The sequence below is a fragment of the Balaenoptera borealis genome (assembly GCF_965194805.1).
Source record: "Balaenoptera borealis genome assembly, chromosome: 10".
Taxonomy (NCBI): domain Eukaryota; kingdom Metazoa; phylum Chordata; class Mammalia; order Artiodactyla; family Balaenopteridae; genus Balaenoptera; species Balaenoptera borealis.
Genome location: NC_138874.1, coordinates 103,846,483 through 103,865,751, shown reverse-complemented (window position 1 = coordinate 103,865,751; position 19,269 = coordinate 103,846,483). Strand labels below are relative to the sequence as shown.

General features: G+C 33.7%; 1 protein-coding gene across 6 annotated transcripts in view; it reads right to left on the bottom strand.

The window, feature by feature from the left end:
- Window positions 1-19,269, bottom strand: part of ATRNL1 (attractin like 1) — a 705,133-nt gene that overhangs the window by 441,215 nt on the left and 244,649 nt on the right. For 5 of the 6 annotated variants that reach the window (XR_014249113.1, XM_082407777.1, XM_082407776.1 and 2 more), the window contains 2 exons: window positions 16,214-16,292; window positions 14,072-14,229 (listed from right to left, as the gene is read on the bottom strand). Coding sequence is in view for 5 of the 6 variants with exons in the window: in XM_082407777.1 (XP_082263903.1) it covers window positions 14,072-14,229; window positions 16,214-16,292 (237 nt within the window). In the remaining variant the exon portion in view is untranslated. Of the gene's footprint in view, window positions 1-1,354; window positions 5,058-14,071; window positions 14,230-16,213; window positions 16,293-19,269 lie in introns of those variants that run through there. The other variant, XM_082407780.1, reaches the window with a different exon arrangement.

The window sequence follows — 19,269 nt, the reverse complement described above, 5'->3', positions numbered from 1 at the left end:
CAAGTATCCATTGGCATGGTAACTAGGACATTATTACTGACAAACTGACAGGTATAGTTTAAAGCTGTTTTGTTACATGCTAGCGGTCTGATTTTCAAAATACATGACATAATACAAATAAATGGTAGCAGCCAATCATTATAGCGATTGAAAAAGGTGGAAATTTTCTGGAATTTTAGAATTGGTTTCTAATCGTACTTACAGTCTGTTTTCTGCTCTCTTTCACTACAAATGTGTAGATATAAAGGAATTTGTGCTCCTGTGAATTGCAAAGATGCCATCAATTTCTTCTTAAAATTATCCTTTTTTTGTTGTTATGGCAGTGGCCCAATATTAGTTCAGTATTCAAAATCTTAGCAGTGTTATACGGATCAGTCCCACATGTGTGCTGCCTAGTTGGCAGTATGAGACCTGGGCAGATGTTTACCTAGCCTGTAATAGGTATCTTTGGTATCCTAGTTCTCAAAGACTTTGGTATCCTCATTAGGATCAGTTCCATTCACTAGCAGGTCAGGGGTGAACCAAGCAGTTAATAAGCAGCTTTACGGAACCGATCATCTGAATTCTTACCTTCTGCTCTTTCTTCATACTTTCTGGTCACCTGGAAACCTCCTTTATAGTCCACTGGCCATAAGCTGTCCACCTCTGCAATTGTGCAATGGTGGCAGGAAAACAAAAGAGGGCAAATAAAACAGTGGGGTTTAGCCCCACCCTCTGGGAGTTGTGTCTCTATCAGAGAAGAAGGCTCCTTGCCCTCAGAGTTGGGACTTTGCAGCTTCCCTTTCCCAGTGGCTTTTGTAGCCACTACCACACGACCATTGAACTGCCTGACTACTGAGGCCCAGGAAAGTGGAGAAAAAGGGAGAGAAAAAAAATGGTGCATATTTCCCATCCTCCCTGAACTTTAGGAGTTCCCTTTTCCACTCTTTAGGCCAAAAGTAGAGAGTTTCTTCATCTCACTCTTTCTGCACCACAGTGCTCACTTCTGGGTCTGGGGCCAGCAAATTCAATGGGAAAAAATGTTAATCTCACCACCAGTTCAGTGGTACTGTGAATTCTAGTATTTTTTTCCAATCTGCCTCCTGATAATTACTTTCAGAGACCTCAAATTGCTATATCATGCATTCTGTCCAGATTTTTTTTGGTTGTGTTCAGTGAGAGAAAGGTCAACATGTGTTTACTCCATCTTACCTCTTACGTGGAATAGGAATGCTTCCAAGGACTAGTCCAACAAATAGTCTTTTATTAGTTTTTATTAAAAGTTCATGTGTACTTCAGAAATATGTCAATTCTGTCATTGTTGGATGCTATATTATCTCTTTCTCTCATGTATATACACACACAATTATGTCTATTGTGCTGTATAGATCTTCTTTTATTTTAGTGATACAAAGATACTCTATTCCTCCTTATTCCATTAGCAAATGAGAGTTAAAAGTGGGTTAAAGCAGGGGGGTCCCTAACCCCGGGGCCATGGACCAGTATCGGTCCATGGCCTGTTAGGAACCTGGCCGCACAGCAGGAGGTGAGCGGCGGGGAGCAAAGCTTCATCTGTATTTACAGCTGCTCCCCATCGCTCGCATTACTGCCTGAGCTCCGCCTCCTGTCAGATCAGTGGCGGCATTAGATTCTCATAGGAGCACGAACCCTACTGTGAACTGCGCATGCGAGGGATCTGGGTTGCGCGCTCCTTATGATAATCTAATGCCCGATGAGCTGAGGCAGAGCTGAGGTGCTGATGTTAACGCTGAGGAGCGGCTGCAAATACAGATTACAACAGCAGAGAGGTTTGACTGCACAAAGACCACAATAAATCAATTGCTTGCAGACTCATATCAAAACCCTATCAGTGAGTGACAATTAGCTGCATCTGTTGTCAGGCTTTATAGTGGCAAGTGAGTTGATGTACTTCAATTGCACAGCTGCATCTGGTGTCAGGCTTTAAGTCAGAATCCAATACTTATTGTAGTCTGCTCCTAGCCCGCCCATTATTTTATTTACCACTTCCGTCCGCGCCTCTTTCCCACACTGTGCACTTGTCTCAGTCACAGTTTTGGTAAGCCCACAAGCTAACCCTAGCCAAACTGAGTAAAAAACAAACGTCGCTGGAGAGCTTTTTTGAAAAGGGGGAAAGACTCAATGATGAGACAGCAGAAGACTCTGGCTGCCAACAAAAAGGAAGCTGCATTTAAAAGAAAATACCAAGAGTCCTACTTAAATTACGGGTTCACTGCAATAGGTGACTGACATTCTCCAAGCCTGCTTTGTAAAACATGTGGCGACCGGCTATCCAACGAAGCAATGAAACCTTCAAAACTGCTTCGCCACATGGACCAAGCACCCTGCATTAAAAGACAAGCCTTTGGAGTTTTCCAAAAGAAAAAAATGTGAACACAAAGAACAGAAGCAATTATTGAAGGCCACCACTTCATCAAATGTGTCTGCACTAAGAGCATCATTCTTAGCGGCTAACCGCATTGCTAAAGCTAAGAAGCCCTTTACTACTGGTGAAGAGTTGATCCTGCCTGCTGCTAAGGACATTTGTCGTGAACTTTTAGGAGAGGCTGCAGAAAATAGCAAATCAATCAAAGGTACATACTTCTAGAGAATCAGGTAATCTCTCAGAGAATTGCTAAACAGCACCTACCATAATACTGTTAAGTTAGATGGTAATCACTTTTGCCTAATTCAAAATTTTAGACAATTTTCTAAAACCACCTCCCTTCAAATCATAAATACTCTTCAAAAAGTATTCTTCAGCCCCCCAAGAAGGTGATTTCATGGTGTTTTCACCTAATTCATACACATGGGTGTAGCAACAGCAAGAATTGTTAATCAACATACATACAATCTCCTTGTACGCTTGCCAACAAATCTAAAGCCACTTGGTATTAAGCCACTAAGTCAAGAGAGTTAATTTCTGTCTTGAGGTTCCTTAAGGTATCTAGGACTGGGTATTCAATGGCTTCTATTTTCACGAAGATTTTTTATCTGATCTTACTTTTTCTTCTGTTCTGAGGCTAGAAACCAAATCTAAGCAATCTGTCTCTGCCAATTCTGTCTTCAGAGCCTAACGAGTTAGTGAATTATTCTTCCTCCAAAGTCCCCCAAATCTGCTAAGGATCCAGATCTTCCAGGAAATTACCCTGACAACTGCATGTAAGGCTGGGACACTAAAAGCCATAGAACAATTACCAGACAAGTCTTCTAGAAGGCTGTTTAGGTAATGACTGCACATTATTAATACAACGCTTTTTCCTTAGTAGTGGGCTTGTTATATCTGACTAAAGTTATTCTCAAATTTAACACACAAGGGAATGCTTTAATTGGACAATCTGTTGTCCAATTATATTCTGGAAAAAATGAGGACACATACGTATTAAAACTATGCAAATAACCACATTGATATAAAAGAGACTTCCGCTCTTTTAAAAAAAAGCATGTATTCCTGAATTCTGTAGGATCACTGAGAGCAAGATATCATTCAGAGTGTTTTATTTATTTGGCATAAGCATAGATCAAGAAGAAAGAGAAAGGCCTTCATCGTATATCTATCAGAAAAGAGAATATTAAAAATAATACCACAATATTCCCACCCAAATTCCCATCCACATTTAAAATTTTCTCATTAGTTCATGTAGCCCTATGTATTTAAGTATTATTCCATTGGATTGTGAAACAGCAATCTGTTTTCATTAACTTCACACATTTTGAAGCTACATTTTGGGCACATACAGATTCAGGATTGTGCCATCTTTCTAGTGGATCTGCTACCTCTTTATCATTGTGAAACATACCTCTTTAACTCTAGTAATGACTCTTGCCTGAAAGTTTACTTTGTGTGATCAATAGTTTTCTTTTGGTTAGGTTTGTATAGCATACTTTTGGTATACTTCTACTTTCAACCATTTTGAATCATTATATCTAAAGTTTGTCTCCTTTAAGTATCAGGTTTTATTCAATCCTGTATGACAGTTTTAGGCTTTTACTTGGTGCATTTAGTCTACTTAAATTTAATGTAATTACTGATATAGCTAGGTTATACTTAACTTCTTACTATGTAATTTTTATTTGAACCACCTTTGTTATACACCATTTTTCTCTTTTCATACCTTGCTGTGAGCTCATAAAATATTTCTATTCGCCAATTCAACTTCTCAATCAACTTATTTCATTCTTTCCTTTCTTCTTCTTTAGATTTACCCTAGAAGTCATAACAATTAGAGACTCTTAAGATTTATTACTTTTACCATTTCACTGATATTGCTAGCACCTCAGACTACTTTAGCTCTATTTACCCCATTGCTCTTTGCATTACTTTCATCATCTATTTGTTGTTCTACAGAAATTTAAAATACATGAGCTATTTTTTAATCCAGTATTCATTTACGTTTACCGATTCTGTTATCCTTCGTTTCCTCTCATGTTTCAATGTTTATATCTGAGATCATTTTAAAACTTTCCTCTGCTTAAAGTCCTCTCTGTAGTATTTCTTTTGGCTCCAATCTAATGTCAGTAAAATCCTTCAGATTTTTTTGCTGTTGGAAAATGTACTTATTTGACCTTGATTTGGAAAATGTGTTTGCTGTTTATAGTTGACAGATATTTTCCGTCAGCACCTTTTCTCCCCGCTAGTGGTTTCCATTGAGAAGTCACTTGTTGGTCCTGGGACAAGTAGGCTAGTCTAAGTGTGACATTCTCATGGAGATGGCAGGAAGGCAAACGGAAACATGCAAGTCCTCTTAGGTTTTAGGCTCAAAACTTGCATATCCGCACTACTGCCTCATTAAATTCTTCTCCATCTTCCAAGGCTCTTATATCCCACACCACCACCCCAATCATTCTACACCACCACTTTTCTATCATACAATCTAGTTTCCAGTGATTAAAAAAATCTGTTTGCTCCCTGATGAAAATTCTTTCATTAAACTTTGAAAACCCATCTCTCTTGCCTAGAATTCCCTCTCATACCTCTGGTCCATGAACTCCTATTCATCCTTCAAAATCTTGCTTCAATATAACTCTTTACAAGACGCTTCCCTGCTTCAATATCACCTCTGTAACATTAACAAAGGTGGATATACAATTTAGACTCTCCAATTCACAAATACCATTCACATTGATGTTAGCCACAGTGAATAGCTCAGATAACATTTTATGACTGAAACAAAACCAAAATATGTCCCTGAAATTTTACATAAAGGCTCTAGGAAAGAGTCTTTTCCCTTTTCTGTCCGGGATGACTAAATTAGGATTCTATAAATCCAACTAAAATAGAATAGAATACAGTCAACATACTTTGTGAAACAGAACCCACAAACAGAGAGGGAATAATTACATTAGCCAATTCAAAAATTATTTACATAACACAGTATAAAGAATGTCAAGGGATGCAGTTTTAGGTAAGATGGTCATAAGACGAGATATTGAGTTCCTGAAGTTCCCAGAGACATTTCCTTTGGATGCCCTGTTTTTTCAAGCCTGTAATATCCCTTGTGTTACTTCAAAGCTAATTTAAAGTTGGATTTCTTTACCTACAACTGAAAGAATGCTGATTAACATATTTTATGAGCTACTTGAGGGCAGAAACTACTTTGTGTACCATTTTATCCCCTAGCAAAGTATCCTGTGTGTGACTGAAATTTAAGAAATATCTGCTGGAGAGTGTAGCCAAAAATTTATATAAATGTTCAATATCCACCCCATTTCCATAGGAAGCACTACTTTATATTAACCTTTGACTGAATAAATACAGAATTAAATACTAAGTAAATAACAATCATTACCATTCCTTTTTATTTTGTTAGTTTCCTGCAGAAATTTATAAAGTTCTATTATCATGCTAGTAAGTTTCATCCTATTAATAGCAAGATTAGACCCAAATTGGATCAAGCCAAATGAAATATTTTTCTACTTTCTTACATATCAGTAAAAACTTCTCCTTATTCATCTAATACTTTTTAAATTGATCTGTTAAATCTGTCCAAACATATATGGGAACATTATAACTGAAAGTAGTCAAAAGAACTGAATAGGAAAAAGTACCACATAAAAGTATGAAAATACTATTGACATTAATTAAAGCAAAATCTATGTGAAATGTTTGGCTTACAAAAAGGATATGATTCAAAGATGTTTCGTTATGCAAACAACAAATAATTAAATATTAAACTCTTCATACATTTTTTATGCTATAGCATATAAAAAAGAATTAAATTACAAGTAGAAAGTTCTAAAATAACTTGAAGTGCTTTCTTTCAGCTGTACACACAAAGTGCTCTCCCTGTGTAACAAGTCTACTGAAGCAAATATTTTAAAAAATTAAGTAAAAATGATCATAAAAGTTAAATGTTAATTTTTATCAGAAACCATTTTTGCTTGTTTGAAGCATCACTGATACAACTTTGTGAAAAGAAAACAGTGATTTTTATCTTTGGACAGAGGATTCTTGGTACCTCATGGTCTGATGGATATTTTTCAACAGGAATTGGGTTTTTTGTATTTTTTAATTTCAGCTACTTTTCAAAATAACTGCCTCCATAGAGTGTAGTTTGTAAATATTTATGAACAATTTCATCTATGGATTGTAAACTTTCTCATAACTTGCAGCTTCTTGGAATTTGCAATAGTGTGTGCTGAGGAAATCTAAAATATATACACATATGTCTACAAACTGACTGCCATTTATCTGAAAAGTACTTGAAAACTTAAATACAAGCTATTAATTAAAACAATTTACAAGTAAAAGCATAAAACACATACATAGTAACAGTCCCATCATTCAGCGAACAAATTTATGGCTACCATATTAATCCAATTACCATTCAGACTCAAAATTAAATGTAGTATTTCTACTTCCTTCCAAAATGGAGTGACAGGGAATGGATTTATCCTCCTGCCAAAACAACTAGTAAAGCAGACAAAATGTATGAAACACTGGTGTTCAGGTATTGGATATCAAGCAATGCAGGACAATGATCCCTGAGTAGAGAAAAAATGAGGTAAGCCTTCTAATGCCACAGATGATTGTGGTTTTAAGGCTGGATCAAAAGGAGAGTGAACACAGGTGCAGTCCAGAAATTTTCCTGAATTGAGGAAATGAAGCTGGGAATTCTGGAAAAGCCAAGGTGGCTACAGTGTACAAGACAGTATACTGGAGAAGACAGAACCGCCCAGAGTCCCCGTGAGTCTTCAGGCGAATACTACTTACTGGTGAAGAAACTATCCAAGGCTGGGGAAAGAACCATATGAAAGGAGCAGAGAGAAGAATCCTCAAAACTCACATAGGGTTGGGAACAGTTCATGGTCCAACCAGTCAGAGGTGGATAACCTGTAATTCATGTCTCACAAAGTAGAGTACCCAGAAGGGCAGTGCATCAGGAATGGAAAGATTAACCATAGACTAAATTATGCTTTGTTCCTGCCGATCAAAGCACAAAAATAAGCCTTGAAAAGATCAAATTTTTCCAAGTAAATTAACTCCACTGCAGAAAAAAGCTAAAACTTATCTATCAAAATTAATAAATATCTAGCACCCAAAAAGGTAAAACTCAGGAATGTCTGGCATCCAATCAAAATATGACTCATAAGGAAAAGCAAAATAAAACAATAGGAAAAAAACCTCAGAAATGACACAAATGATAGAATGTGCAGACAAGGACATTGAAAGAGTTATAGTAACTGTAATTCCATATGTTCAAGATGGCAGAAAATCGATGGAGCGTGTTAAGTAGAAACATTTTTTCTAAAAACCTTACCAAAATTCTAGAAATAAAAAATATAATGTCTGAGATGAAAAATACACTGGATGGGATTAATATGAGATTGGATACTATAGAAGAAAAGATTAATGAACTTGAAGATATAAGTACCAAAAATATATAAAGTGAAACACAGAGAGAAAAGAAAAGAATGAATAAAAACCAAGAACAGAGCATTAGTGGGCAAAGGAACAATTTCAAGCAGTTTAATATACATACAATTGGAATTCTTTAAGAAGAAGAGAGAAGTGGGGAAAAAACTGAGAAATAATGGCTGAACATTTTCTAAATTTCGTGAAAACTATAATTTTATGAATTTATGAAGTAAAACCCATGCACAAGAAACATAAAAAAACCCACACCTATACACATCATAATCAAATTGGCCAAAATCAGTGATAAAGAGGAAAAAATTTTTAATGCAGAAAGAGGAAAATGAGCCATTACATACAAAGGAACAGCAAGGTTAAACACATTTCTCATTAGAAACAATAGAAACCAAAGGACTATATACAGAAACATCTTTAAAATAATGAAAGGAAAAAGCTACAATTTAAAATTCTTTAACACCACCCCAAGAAAAGTGAAATAAAGATTTTTTCAGAAATACAGGCAGATATAATGCATTGTCAGCAGATCTCCACTAAAGTGTTAAAGGACGTCCCTTAGGCAGTAGGAAAATGATACTACATAGTACACACTGCTATATTTAAAACAGATAACCCACAAGGACCTACTGTATAGCATGGGGAACGCTAGGTTATTCTGTAATACCTAAATGGGGAAAGAATTTGAAAAAGAATAGATACATATATATGTATAACTGAATCACTTTGCTGTAGACCTGAAACTAACAGAACATTGTTAATCAACTATGCTCCAATATAAAATAAAAGTTAAAGAAGGGCTTCCCTGGTGGCGCAGTGGTTGAGAATCTGCCTGCCAATGCAGGGGACACGGGTTCAAGCCCTGGCCTGGGAAGATCCCACATGCCACGTAGCAACTGGGCCCGTGAGCCACAACTGCTGAGCCTGCGCGTCTGGAGCCTGTGCTCCGCAACAAGAGAGGCCGCAATAGTGAGAGGCCCGCGCACCGCGATGAAGAGTGGCCCCCACTTGCCACAACTAGAGAAAGCCCTCGCACAGAAACGAAGGCACAACACAGCCAAAAATAAATACATAAATAAATAAATTTAAAAAAAAATTACTTTAAAAAAAAAAAAAAAGTTAAAGAAAAAAGAAATTTGGATTTACAAAAAAGAAAAAGAAATGATGAATACTGGAAACAGTAAATATGTAGGTAAAAGAGAAGATGTTTTCTTATTTTTAATATCTTTAAATAAAACTGACCATCAAAAATAGTAAAAGTGTAGTGTGAATTTTATAATACATGAAGCAGTAAAATATATTCAACAATGGCACAAAGGCCGGGGGAAGGAAATAAAAGTACACTTTTTAAGGTTAATATACAAAAAATGAGTGATGTAATATCTCTTATAGACAATGAAAAGTTTAAGATGTATATGATAAACTATAAAATAATCACTAAAATAACACAACAGAGTTGTAGCTAATAAGCCAACAAAAAGGATAAAATTAAATAATAAAAAATGCTGAATTCAAAAAATACGGCAGAAAAAAGAAAAGAATGAACAATGAACAAATAAGAAAAATAGAAAACAAATAGCAAGATGTGAGATTTAAACCCAAAGACATACAGTAATACCTCAAAGATACTGTAGGTTCAGTTCCAGACCACTGCAATAAAGCAAATAATGCAATAAAGCATTTCACATAATGTTTTTGGTTTCCCAGTGTATAAAAAATTATATTTGTAAAAAAAAATTATATTTGTACTATACTATAGTCTGTTAAGTGTGCAATAGCGTTATATCTAAAAAAATGTATTGGGTTGGCCAAAAAGTTCATTTGGTTAATGAATATGTTGCTCAATAAAGTTCTTGATGAAAATGAAAAGATGTGTCTTTTATTTTTACTTAAAACCAAATGAACTTTTTGGCCAACACAATACACACCGAAATTTAAAAATTCTTTATTGCTGAAAATGCTAACCATCATCTGAGCCTTCACTGAGTCCTAGTAGTAACATCAAAGATCACTGATCACAGATCACCAAAACAAATATAATAATAGCGAAGAAGTTTGAAATATCATGAGAATTACCAAAATGAGACACAGGGACACAAAGTGACCAAATGTTTTGGAAAAATGGTGCCTATAGACCTGCTCAACTCAGGGTTGGCAGAAACCTTCAATTTGTAAGAAACGCAGTATCTACAAACTGCAATTAAGGAAAGCTCAATAAAATGAGGTATGCCTGTAAATATATATACGTTACATGTACATGATTCAGGATTGGAGAAAAAGACAATTATATGCCGCCTAAAATAAATCCACTTTAAATATAAAAGCACAAATAGGCTAAAGTAGAAGGATGAAAAGTAACATAGCATTCTAGCAGTAATTTTAAAAAGCTGGAGTGCCTTTACTATTAATATTTGGCAAAATAAATTTTAATTTTTTGTAAATAAATTTTAAAGCAAAGAATATTACCAGGAATATAGAAAGTAATTTCCTAACAATAAAGAGGTCAAGTCACCAATTCATCAAGAAGACATAAAAACACTAAACATTTATCCATCTAAGTAAGAGAGTTTCAAAATACATGACGTAAAAACTGCTAGAACTACAAGAACAAATAAACTAACCTACAGTTACAGTCAGAGATTTGGACGCTTATTTTTCAAATTGACAGGGCATCAATGTGGACACTAGACGACTTGCAAAAGCTATCAACCAACCTGCCCTAATTGACATTTGTACAAGACTTCACCCAACAAGAGGAGAACACGCCTCTTTTGCAACTGTCCAAGGAACATTTACCAAAATAGATTCATATCTGGGTGCTATGGTCTTTGAAAGGTGATTAGGTAGGTCATGAGGGTAGATTGCTCATGAATGGGATTAGTGCTCCTATAAAAGCAGTTCCACAGAGCTCCCCATCCTCTTCCATCATGTGAGGACACAGCAAGAGGACACAGGCTATAAACCAGGAAAAGGGCCATCACCAAAACCTGACCATTCTGGTGCCTTGACCTTGGACTTCCCAGCCTCCAGAATGGTAAACAATGAATTTCTGTTGTTTATAAGCTACCCAGTCAATAGTATTTTTTCATAGCAGCCCAAATGGACTAAGACACTAGGTTTATTCATTTTCTATTGCTGTAGTAACCAGTTAACACAGTGTTAGTGGCTTAAGACAATTCATATTTACTGTCTTATAGTTCTGTATGTTAGAAATCTGATAGAGGTTTCAGTGGACTAAAATCAAGGTGTCAGCAAGGATGCGTTTCTTTTTAGAGGTTCTAGTGAAGAATCTGTTTCCTCAACTTTTGCAGCTTCTAGAGTCTATATTCCTTGGCTCGAGCCCCCTTCCTCCATATTCAAAACGAGCAATGTTGGTTCCCTCTGACCATTCTTCTGTAGGCACATCACCCTCTGACCCTGACCTCAGCCAAAAATGGTTACATTAAGATTCATGTAGTTAGGTTGGTCCACCCCGGTAACTCAGAGTAATCATCCTAATGTCCTAAAGTTAAGCACATCTTCAAAGTCCTCTTTGTCCATGTTAAGATAATATATCCATAGGTACCAGAGATTAGGACGTGGTAACCTTTGTGGAGCCATTATTCTGCCAAAAACACTGGACCATAAGTCTCAATAAATTTTTTAAAATTAAAATCAAAAAAAAAATTCAAATCATTCAAAATATATTCTGCAACTACACTGGAATTAAATTAGAGATAAGTGACAGAAGCATTTCTAGAAATTCTCTAAATAGTTGGAAATAAAATATCCCACTTTTAAATACCCCACTGATCAATGAGGAAATCAAAAAGGAAATTAGAAAGCATTCACCTTAAGACATCAGAAAAAGAAGAGCAAATTAATGTCAAGGAAGCAAAAGAAAGGGAATAATTAGAGAGAAGAAATTAATGAAATAAAAAATAGAAAAATAAGTGAAATTGATAACTCTCTAACCAGACTGACCAAGAAAAGAAAAAAAGAGAGGGGAAACTAATTACCAATACCAGGAATTAGATGACATCAGTGGATGATATGTGAATATTATTAAAAATCTTTTGCCAATTAATTCTACAAATTAGGTAAAATGGGAAAGACACAACTGAGAGACACAAACGGACAGAGCTCGCTCAAGAAAAAACAGATAACCAGAAAAGCTCTCAATCTATTAAGGAAATTAAAGTTGTAGTTAAAACATTCCCATAAAGAAAATCACAAGTTCAAATTCATTCAATGTTGAATTCTACCACAAACTTAAGAAGGAAATAATATGGATTCTATATCAATTCTTTCAGAAAATTACACAGGAAGGAAAACTTCCCAATTTATTTTATAAGGCCAGCAGTACCATGTTACAAAGTCAACAAGATTATAAGAATAAAAAACTACAAACTAACATGCCTCATAAACATAGGTACAGAAATTCTTAAAATTTTAACAAATCAAATGCAACAATATATTAAAGGTATAATACAAAATGACTAAGTGGAGCTTACCCCTGATTAGAAAGGATGGTTAAACATTCAAAAATCAATGTCATTCAATTCTATTAGCAAATAGACCTCAATTCAAATAATTTTACTATTTTATGTTTAAAAATGGAAAGTTTATTACAGTTCTCTAAACAAACACACATACTCATCTCCCTTAATATAACATATCCCATAGGACTAATGTGATGATTTTACTCAAAGAGTAAGAACTGGGCTCTACCTATCTTGACCATCACGGTTATTTTCCACATTTTATTATTTTGGGAGAGTGAGATATTTTAACTTCATTATTCAAATTCTGGTTTGGCTTCCAGAACATATTACTAGTATGATCTCAAAAGAAAATCCAATTTAGAAAGTTAATTTCTAACCATTAAATATTCATGAACAGTCTAAAGTAACTGTGTAATTTGCTTAAAAATAAAATATAATTAGATAGCCATGAAATAAAGGGCAGGAAACAATAAAAAATGTAACAATTCTTTCAATTTTAATTACTATTTAATAAGCTCAAGGATGAGCCCTTTTGTCACCTTCAATCATAATCTGAATAAAACAAGTGAAATCTGATTAACATTTCTATATAAATCTTAGAAAATGAAATGATATATCCAGCATCCTCAAAGTCAAAATTCTAAAAAACTACAAGGAAATATTTCTGGCATTTTTTTTTTTTACTATATTAGCATCTAATTCAATCACCATGAAGGAGTAACTTTATCAAATTAATTTTTATTACTATTTACTGAGTAGTAATTTGTACTAATATTTCTTGAACAGGTAAGTAATTTCCTTAACTTAGACATGGAATCAACCTTACAATAAGAATTTTTCCAGCAAACAAATGATTTTTACAAATCACTCAGTCCTCCCACAAATCACATAGAAATTAATATAAATAAAACATGCAAATTTTTCTATATAAAAGAAGAATAAATGATCTGTAATTTTTTAAAGATTATAAAACATAATGGCTCAGCACAGAGCTTGGCACATGTGAGCTATTTAGTAAACTAATTTGAATTCATTCTAATCAAACAGTCATAAAAGGATGATAAATAAATCCCAACATTAAAAAATATAAACTTTTTCTTTTATAAAAGCATAAATTAAGACTACAAACCTTGACTCTTTCAACATAGAAAGAACATCCTAAATGTTCCTAGCAATAAATCAAAAGCCTTTAGCAGCCTATCACTAAACACAATAAAAATAAAATATACAACATATAGAGAGTAGATAAAGAAGTCAATAGTGAAAGGTAGTGAGCCTTAAAGAATTAGCTATTAGGTATTGCTAATCCTAAATTTTTAATGAAGGTTTGAATTATGTTCAGTATATAATAAAGATTACTAAACATAGCAAATGATTTCAAGTTGTATTGTAAGAAAAGGGTATCTAACCCTCAAAGAATAAAATTAATCAGAAAATAAAAACAATGTAGTTATTTCAAGTTTTGATGCATTTTTAAAGAATATAATCTCACTGCAAAATTAGTACATTCTTTGGTTAATTTAATATTATTCGTGTAAACATTTTTTACGAAGACATTCATCATCACAGACATTCACTGTATCCTTTTTATGGAGGGTCAATACTTGTTTTCATATTGCTCAAAATATAGAAATCTTTATCACTTCTTTGAACAAAAACAGCATTCTTTTTGTAATGAAAATACTCAGTGGTCATTAGATTAAATACTATTAATACTTACCTGTATTTTAATGGGCCATGAAAAGTTGCTGACGTACACATAGAACGTAATGTTTGGATTGCTTCTAAAGTTAAATTTTTCATAGGAAAAACTATCTCTGTATTCTTTTATATTAGTCTTGGAAACTATAGGGGTCTCCTCCCCAGATATTGTTCCAGCTAAAATGTAAATAATAATAACAAATTTAAATAATTCATATTAGGAAACAGGTATCTTTATTAACATAATATATACATATATATGATATTTACTTAATTTTTATAACTATACTTATAAGAACATAACTATCCAAATAAAGTCATGTTTTACAACTTAGACTGACAAAGAAAAAAGAAAATGAGATTTGTCATACATATTGATATAATGGAAACAGATTTAGTATAAAAATTATTTTTTAAAGTGATACCACTGATTAAGTGCTACGTACTAGGCACTGGCTTAGAGACTTTATATTCTATTCTAAAAAAAAATTTATCCCAGAGATATTCCAGCTCTGTTTTTCAAACTGAAAACTGAGCCTCAGAAAGATTAAGACACTTGCCTTAAGTTTATAGCTACTGAACAGTAAAGTCCTTTTTGGAACTCAGGTATATAAGGCTTCAGAAACTGAGTTTTATCTACTTCTCCACAGAGCCTTTCAAAACAAATCAGGACATATTTCACATGTCTCAATCCAATTTAAAAACGGAAAAGAAATCAAATTTTTTTTGTTTACCACAAACTAAACCACCACTACTTTGAATAAATTGGGAGGATATAATTTAAAATATGAGTTAAACGTTCAATTAGTTAAACACGTATTGGGTACTCAATAAATATTTACTGAAATTAACCAAATGGAAGAAAGAATTTCCAACAATCTTACCAAGCCCTCCGCCTTAACAGTAAAAATAATTAGGATACTGAGCAACTGAATTAATTTCTAACTGATGACCTCTTCCAAAATAACCTTGGATGCTTTTTAAAAATGCAGATTTCCTGATGACATCTTCCAAACTGATAAATCAAAATTTCTGAGATTTGGTTCTGGGAATCTGAAGGTTACAAGTGATCTCTTGCATATTAAAACCACTGTTCTAAAGTGATTACACAGGTTTTATGTATTTTTGTTGACAAATTTTAAAACTCTTGTAGAGTCAGTTTATTATGCAGAATTTCAAATTTACAGTACAAGTTATCATGAATTCTTATTAATGAAACTCACAGAGCCAAGATTTCACTATATGTTTGCACTATTGGAACAAAATATCTACATAATTGTCTAATCTTTTCCATTTTTACACATGTAATATAAAATCTGGAATTGCAAAGACCTCTTCACTTTTGAATTCTGTTTCCATTATTCTACATATTAAAATAGCATAATAACTTAATTTTAAGAAATCAAATATGGATTTCTAAGGATCCATATATTTTCTTTAAAAACCTTCCAGCACTTTTATGCAACAGTGTATCTTTTACATAGAAAGTAGAAAGCAATAGAATTTCCTAAAATGTAAATATAAAATGGTGAGAATACTTTTTCATAATCCAGCATACAGATTTGTACTTCTTCTTAGTTATGTTTCTTAAAAGTTAACAATTTCAACTTATAAACCTTATTGTGGAAGAACTATTAAGTGCAGGGTTTTTTTACCCTCTCTCAGCACCAAAGCTGACAAAGGTAAGGGGTAAACTTAAAAGTAATAGATAAGTTGGTAATTTATAAGCATATACAGAAAAAATTCACTGTCTTATATCAATATTAAGGTCAATAATTAAATTTATAGCTTCAATGGTGAATCAAGTAATTGAAATCTCAGCCTCTTTAGTCATTAAAGAAGTAATCTATCTTAATTAAAATCACAGGAATTCATAACACTGTCATAAAAAAAATTAAGTAGTGTAAAATGTTGTTATCCACCTAATTTTAATTGAATTAGGGAGAAAGTTAACACAGTAATGAAGCTTTATTAATAATGCTACTTATTATTTTTATCTGAAACAGCAGGTATTATTATATGCATAATTATGGCATATAGTATATATATGTCATATAATATTTTTTAATTTCAATTATTTAAATTAACATAAAAGGTCATATTAGAACACCCTACATATAGGAACAGAAGTGAAAGACTCATGACAACAAAATTCTCTTACCTGTTGAACCAACTGACCATGTAATGTTGAGATTAAAGTTGTTTGATGCATTTATTGAAATATCCAAATTTTTGTTTGACTACCAAGAAAAAAAAATATTGTGGTTAAAAAAATCAAATTATACTAGATAGATATGTTTACTGTTTTAATTATGTCCATGCTATATTTCTCACACTGTAAACATCATGTGAATACTCAAGTGAGAAAGTGCAGACGCCAATTACACTTTTTTAATGAAAAAATATAGGTGATAAATTCAAAGGTATATTTAAAGTTCCCATTTATCTTCCCTACTATAATCTGGCCTTCTCTATGTAAGCCAGAGGCTGCTATAATTCAATATTTTAGCAATTGTGGCTTCGTATTAATTAAATCATGTTCATGAGGCAACAAAATGAGTTTATAAAGACTATGCATCATTGAGTCAGGCGACCTTGGGGGGGTTCAAATCTTAGCTCTTTAATGTACATGCTGATTGATATAGGGAAGGTTACCTCTCCTTCCCGAAAATCAGTTTCCTTATCTCTGAAATGGGGATTTCATGACTTCCCTAAAGACTTTCTTGTGAACATTAAATAAGATTCTTCATCTTCTTCCTTACCAGGGGACTCAGAAAGAAGACATGATTGCTGACTTCTGAGAAGGGGTTGATTTTTTTATTATTAATGGAGTGGTTCAAAAATAGTTGCTTTTCTACGAAAACAAAACATGGTAGAAACAGTGTACCCCTAAGAAAACTTAAATCATTATTTTTATCTTGAAGTCACATCTTCATGATTGTGTGTGCCTTATTTTGGGTCGGGGAAATGTGAGAATAACTGGTATTATTGCTAGAAAGGTCACACAAAATTTGCAACTGATATAGGAAACTATAGAACTCTTCCTGAATTTTTAGTTCATCCTCTCAAGTTTAGGCATTACTGAAATATGTGGTACCATAACTAAAGCCCTATAAAATACATTTAAGGTCAAGGAAATATACTGGACTGGAAGAGGTAATACTGTGACTACCACAGTAAACGACAAAATTAGTCATTTAGAACATTGTTGTTAGATGTGGATAAGTTCAGCAAAATATTATACAAGAAACTACTCCAGAAATTGTTCACATGAAAGCATTGGCTGGAGATGATGTACAGTGGGTTAGAATTATATCTGTTTTCAAAATATAATAAATGCATAAATAATGAAGGTACCTATTTTTTTATTTGTTTTGTAGGATAAGTAGGAAGCCCAGACCAATAATCTATTTTAATTTCAGAAATTGTTCCAAGTTGAATTTCTCTTTAATTATAAATTGTATAAATCTAATTACAAATTATTTATAATGAAGTTACAAGCATCCTTGGTGGCACTTCTCATGATAGTTTAGTGTCCTTCAGTTTCCAAAAACATGTGTCTGGGCTCTTGGCTTCAACTGAACAATACAGCAGAAAGTAAAACTGAAAGCTGTGACATTTGTAAGAATTCAAGTTTTTCTGGAAATTGAAGGAGGAGAGGATAGCCAAGAGAGAAGCAAACCAGAATTATGGCTAATCTGAGCCCATGTGTATGACACTATGGATCATATTGGAGAGAAGTATTACTCACTTCCACATTGTGAGTCAGATATCCCACTTATATTAAATGTCTTATATCCTCCATGAACTCTACAAGTTTGGAATTACCATTAAACATTCAAGAAGCCAAAGGTAAAGACTAAATTCTGATACATGCTGCAACATGGATGAACATTGGAAACACTGAAACATTAGGCTAAGTGAAATAAGCCAGACACGGAAGTACAAATGTTGTATGATTACACATATGAGGTACCTGGAACACAGAAACTGATAGAGACAGAAAGTAGAATAAAGGTTACCACAGGCTGGGGGTAGGGGAGGAATAGGGAGTTATTGCTTAATGGATACAGAAATTCTATTTGGACTGATGAAAAATTTTGATGATGGATTGTGGTAATGGTTGCGTAACACTGTAAATGTACTTAAATGCCACCAAATTGTACACCTAAAAATGGTTAAAATGATAAATTTTACTTTATGTATGTTTTACCACAGTAAAAAAAGAAGTCTACAGTGTTTACAATGCACTTATTAAAACATTCTTATTATACAGAAAATGTAGTTTCTGACATATTAATATGTCTTTATAAAAATACACACCATCAGTGAAGAGAGTATTATACTTGTACGAAGGCATCCTCAAAAAGCCTTATTTAAAAGTCAAAACTTTAAATGTAGTCCCAAGAATGTAGGCTTCCCTTAAAATCTAAGGAATAAGGAGAATTTCCCTATTTTGGGGAAAGAGGGCTCTTACTTTACTGGAAACTGAAATTTTAAATTATACTATTTGTTGGCAAGTTCAGTAAAATATTTTAGAGGAAAGAAGCTAGCGAATGCCAGGATACATTTTGAGGTTTCACCTATTTGAAAAACTATTAAAATATATGATATAGATTTAGTAAGCTGGATTAATGTATAATAAGAATACAGCATTTGAGAAAGAGTGACATCAGTAGGGTGGTGGAATAGGAAGTCCCAGCGCTCATCCCTGACAAAAAGAAAACAATTTAACAATGATATATGGACCAGAACACCTCTATGACAGGACCAAAATCCAGTTAAGAAGTTGCAGTACAAAAAAAAGAATACAAAACTGAGACTAGCCACATTATAATGGGTAAAAAGAACAATTTCACTTTACCAAGGTCAGCACCTCCCCCAAGCCAGCGCAGCTCAACATCAGAAAGATCAACTTGGCCAATGACTGCTCCCTCAGGGGAAAGAGAGAGTGTAGGATATATCCAACATACTTGTCCTTTAATGGTACTGCCCAAAGGACCTATTTCTGTCTCCACTAAGACAGAGAGCACTGAGAGAACAAGCATGTGTGGACATCTGACATCAGCTAAGAGAAAACAAAATGTGGGTGGCTCACTACAGCCAACATGACTCAGAGAGATTGGGAGAAGGTGCACAACCCTGAGAACTTCTCCCCCAGAAGAAGTTGTTAAAGGGTACAAACTTGCAAACAGTAGGTAAATCCTAGAGATCTTA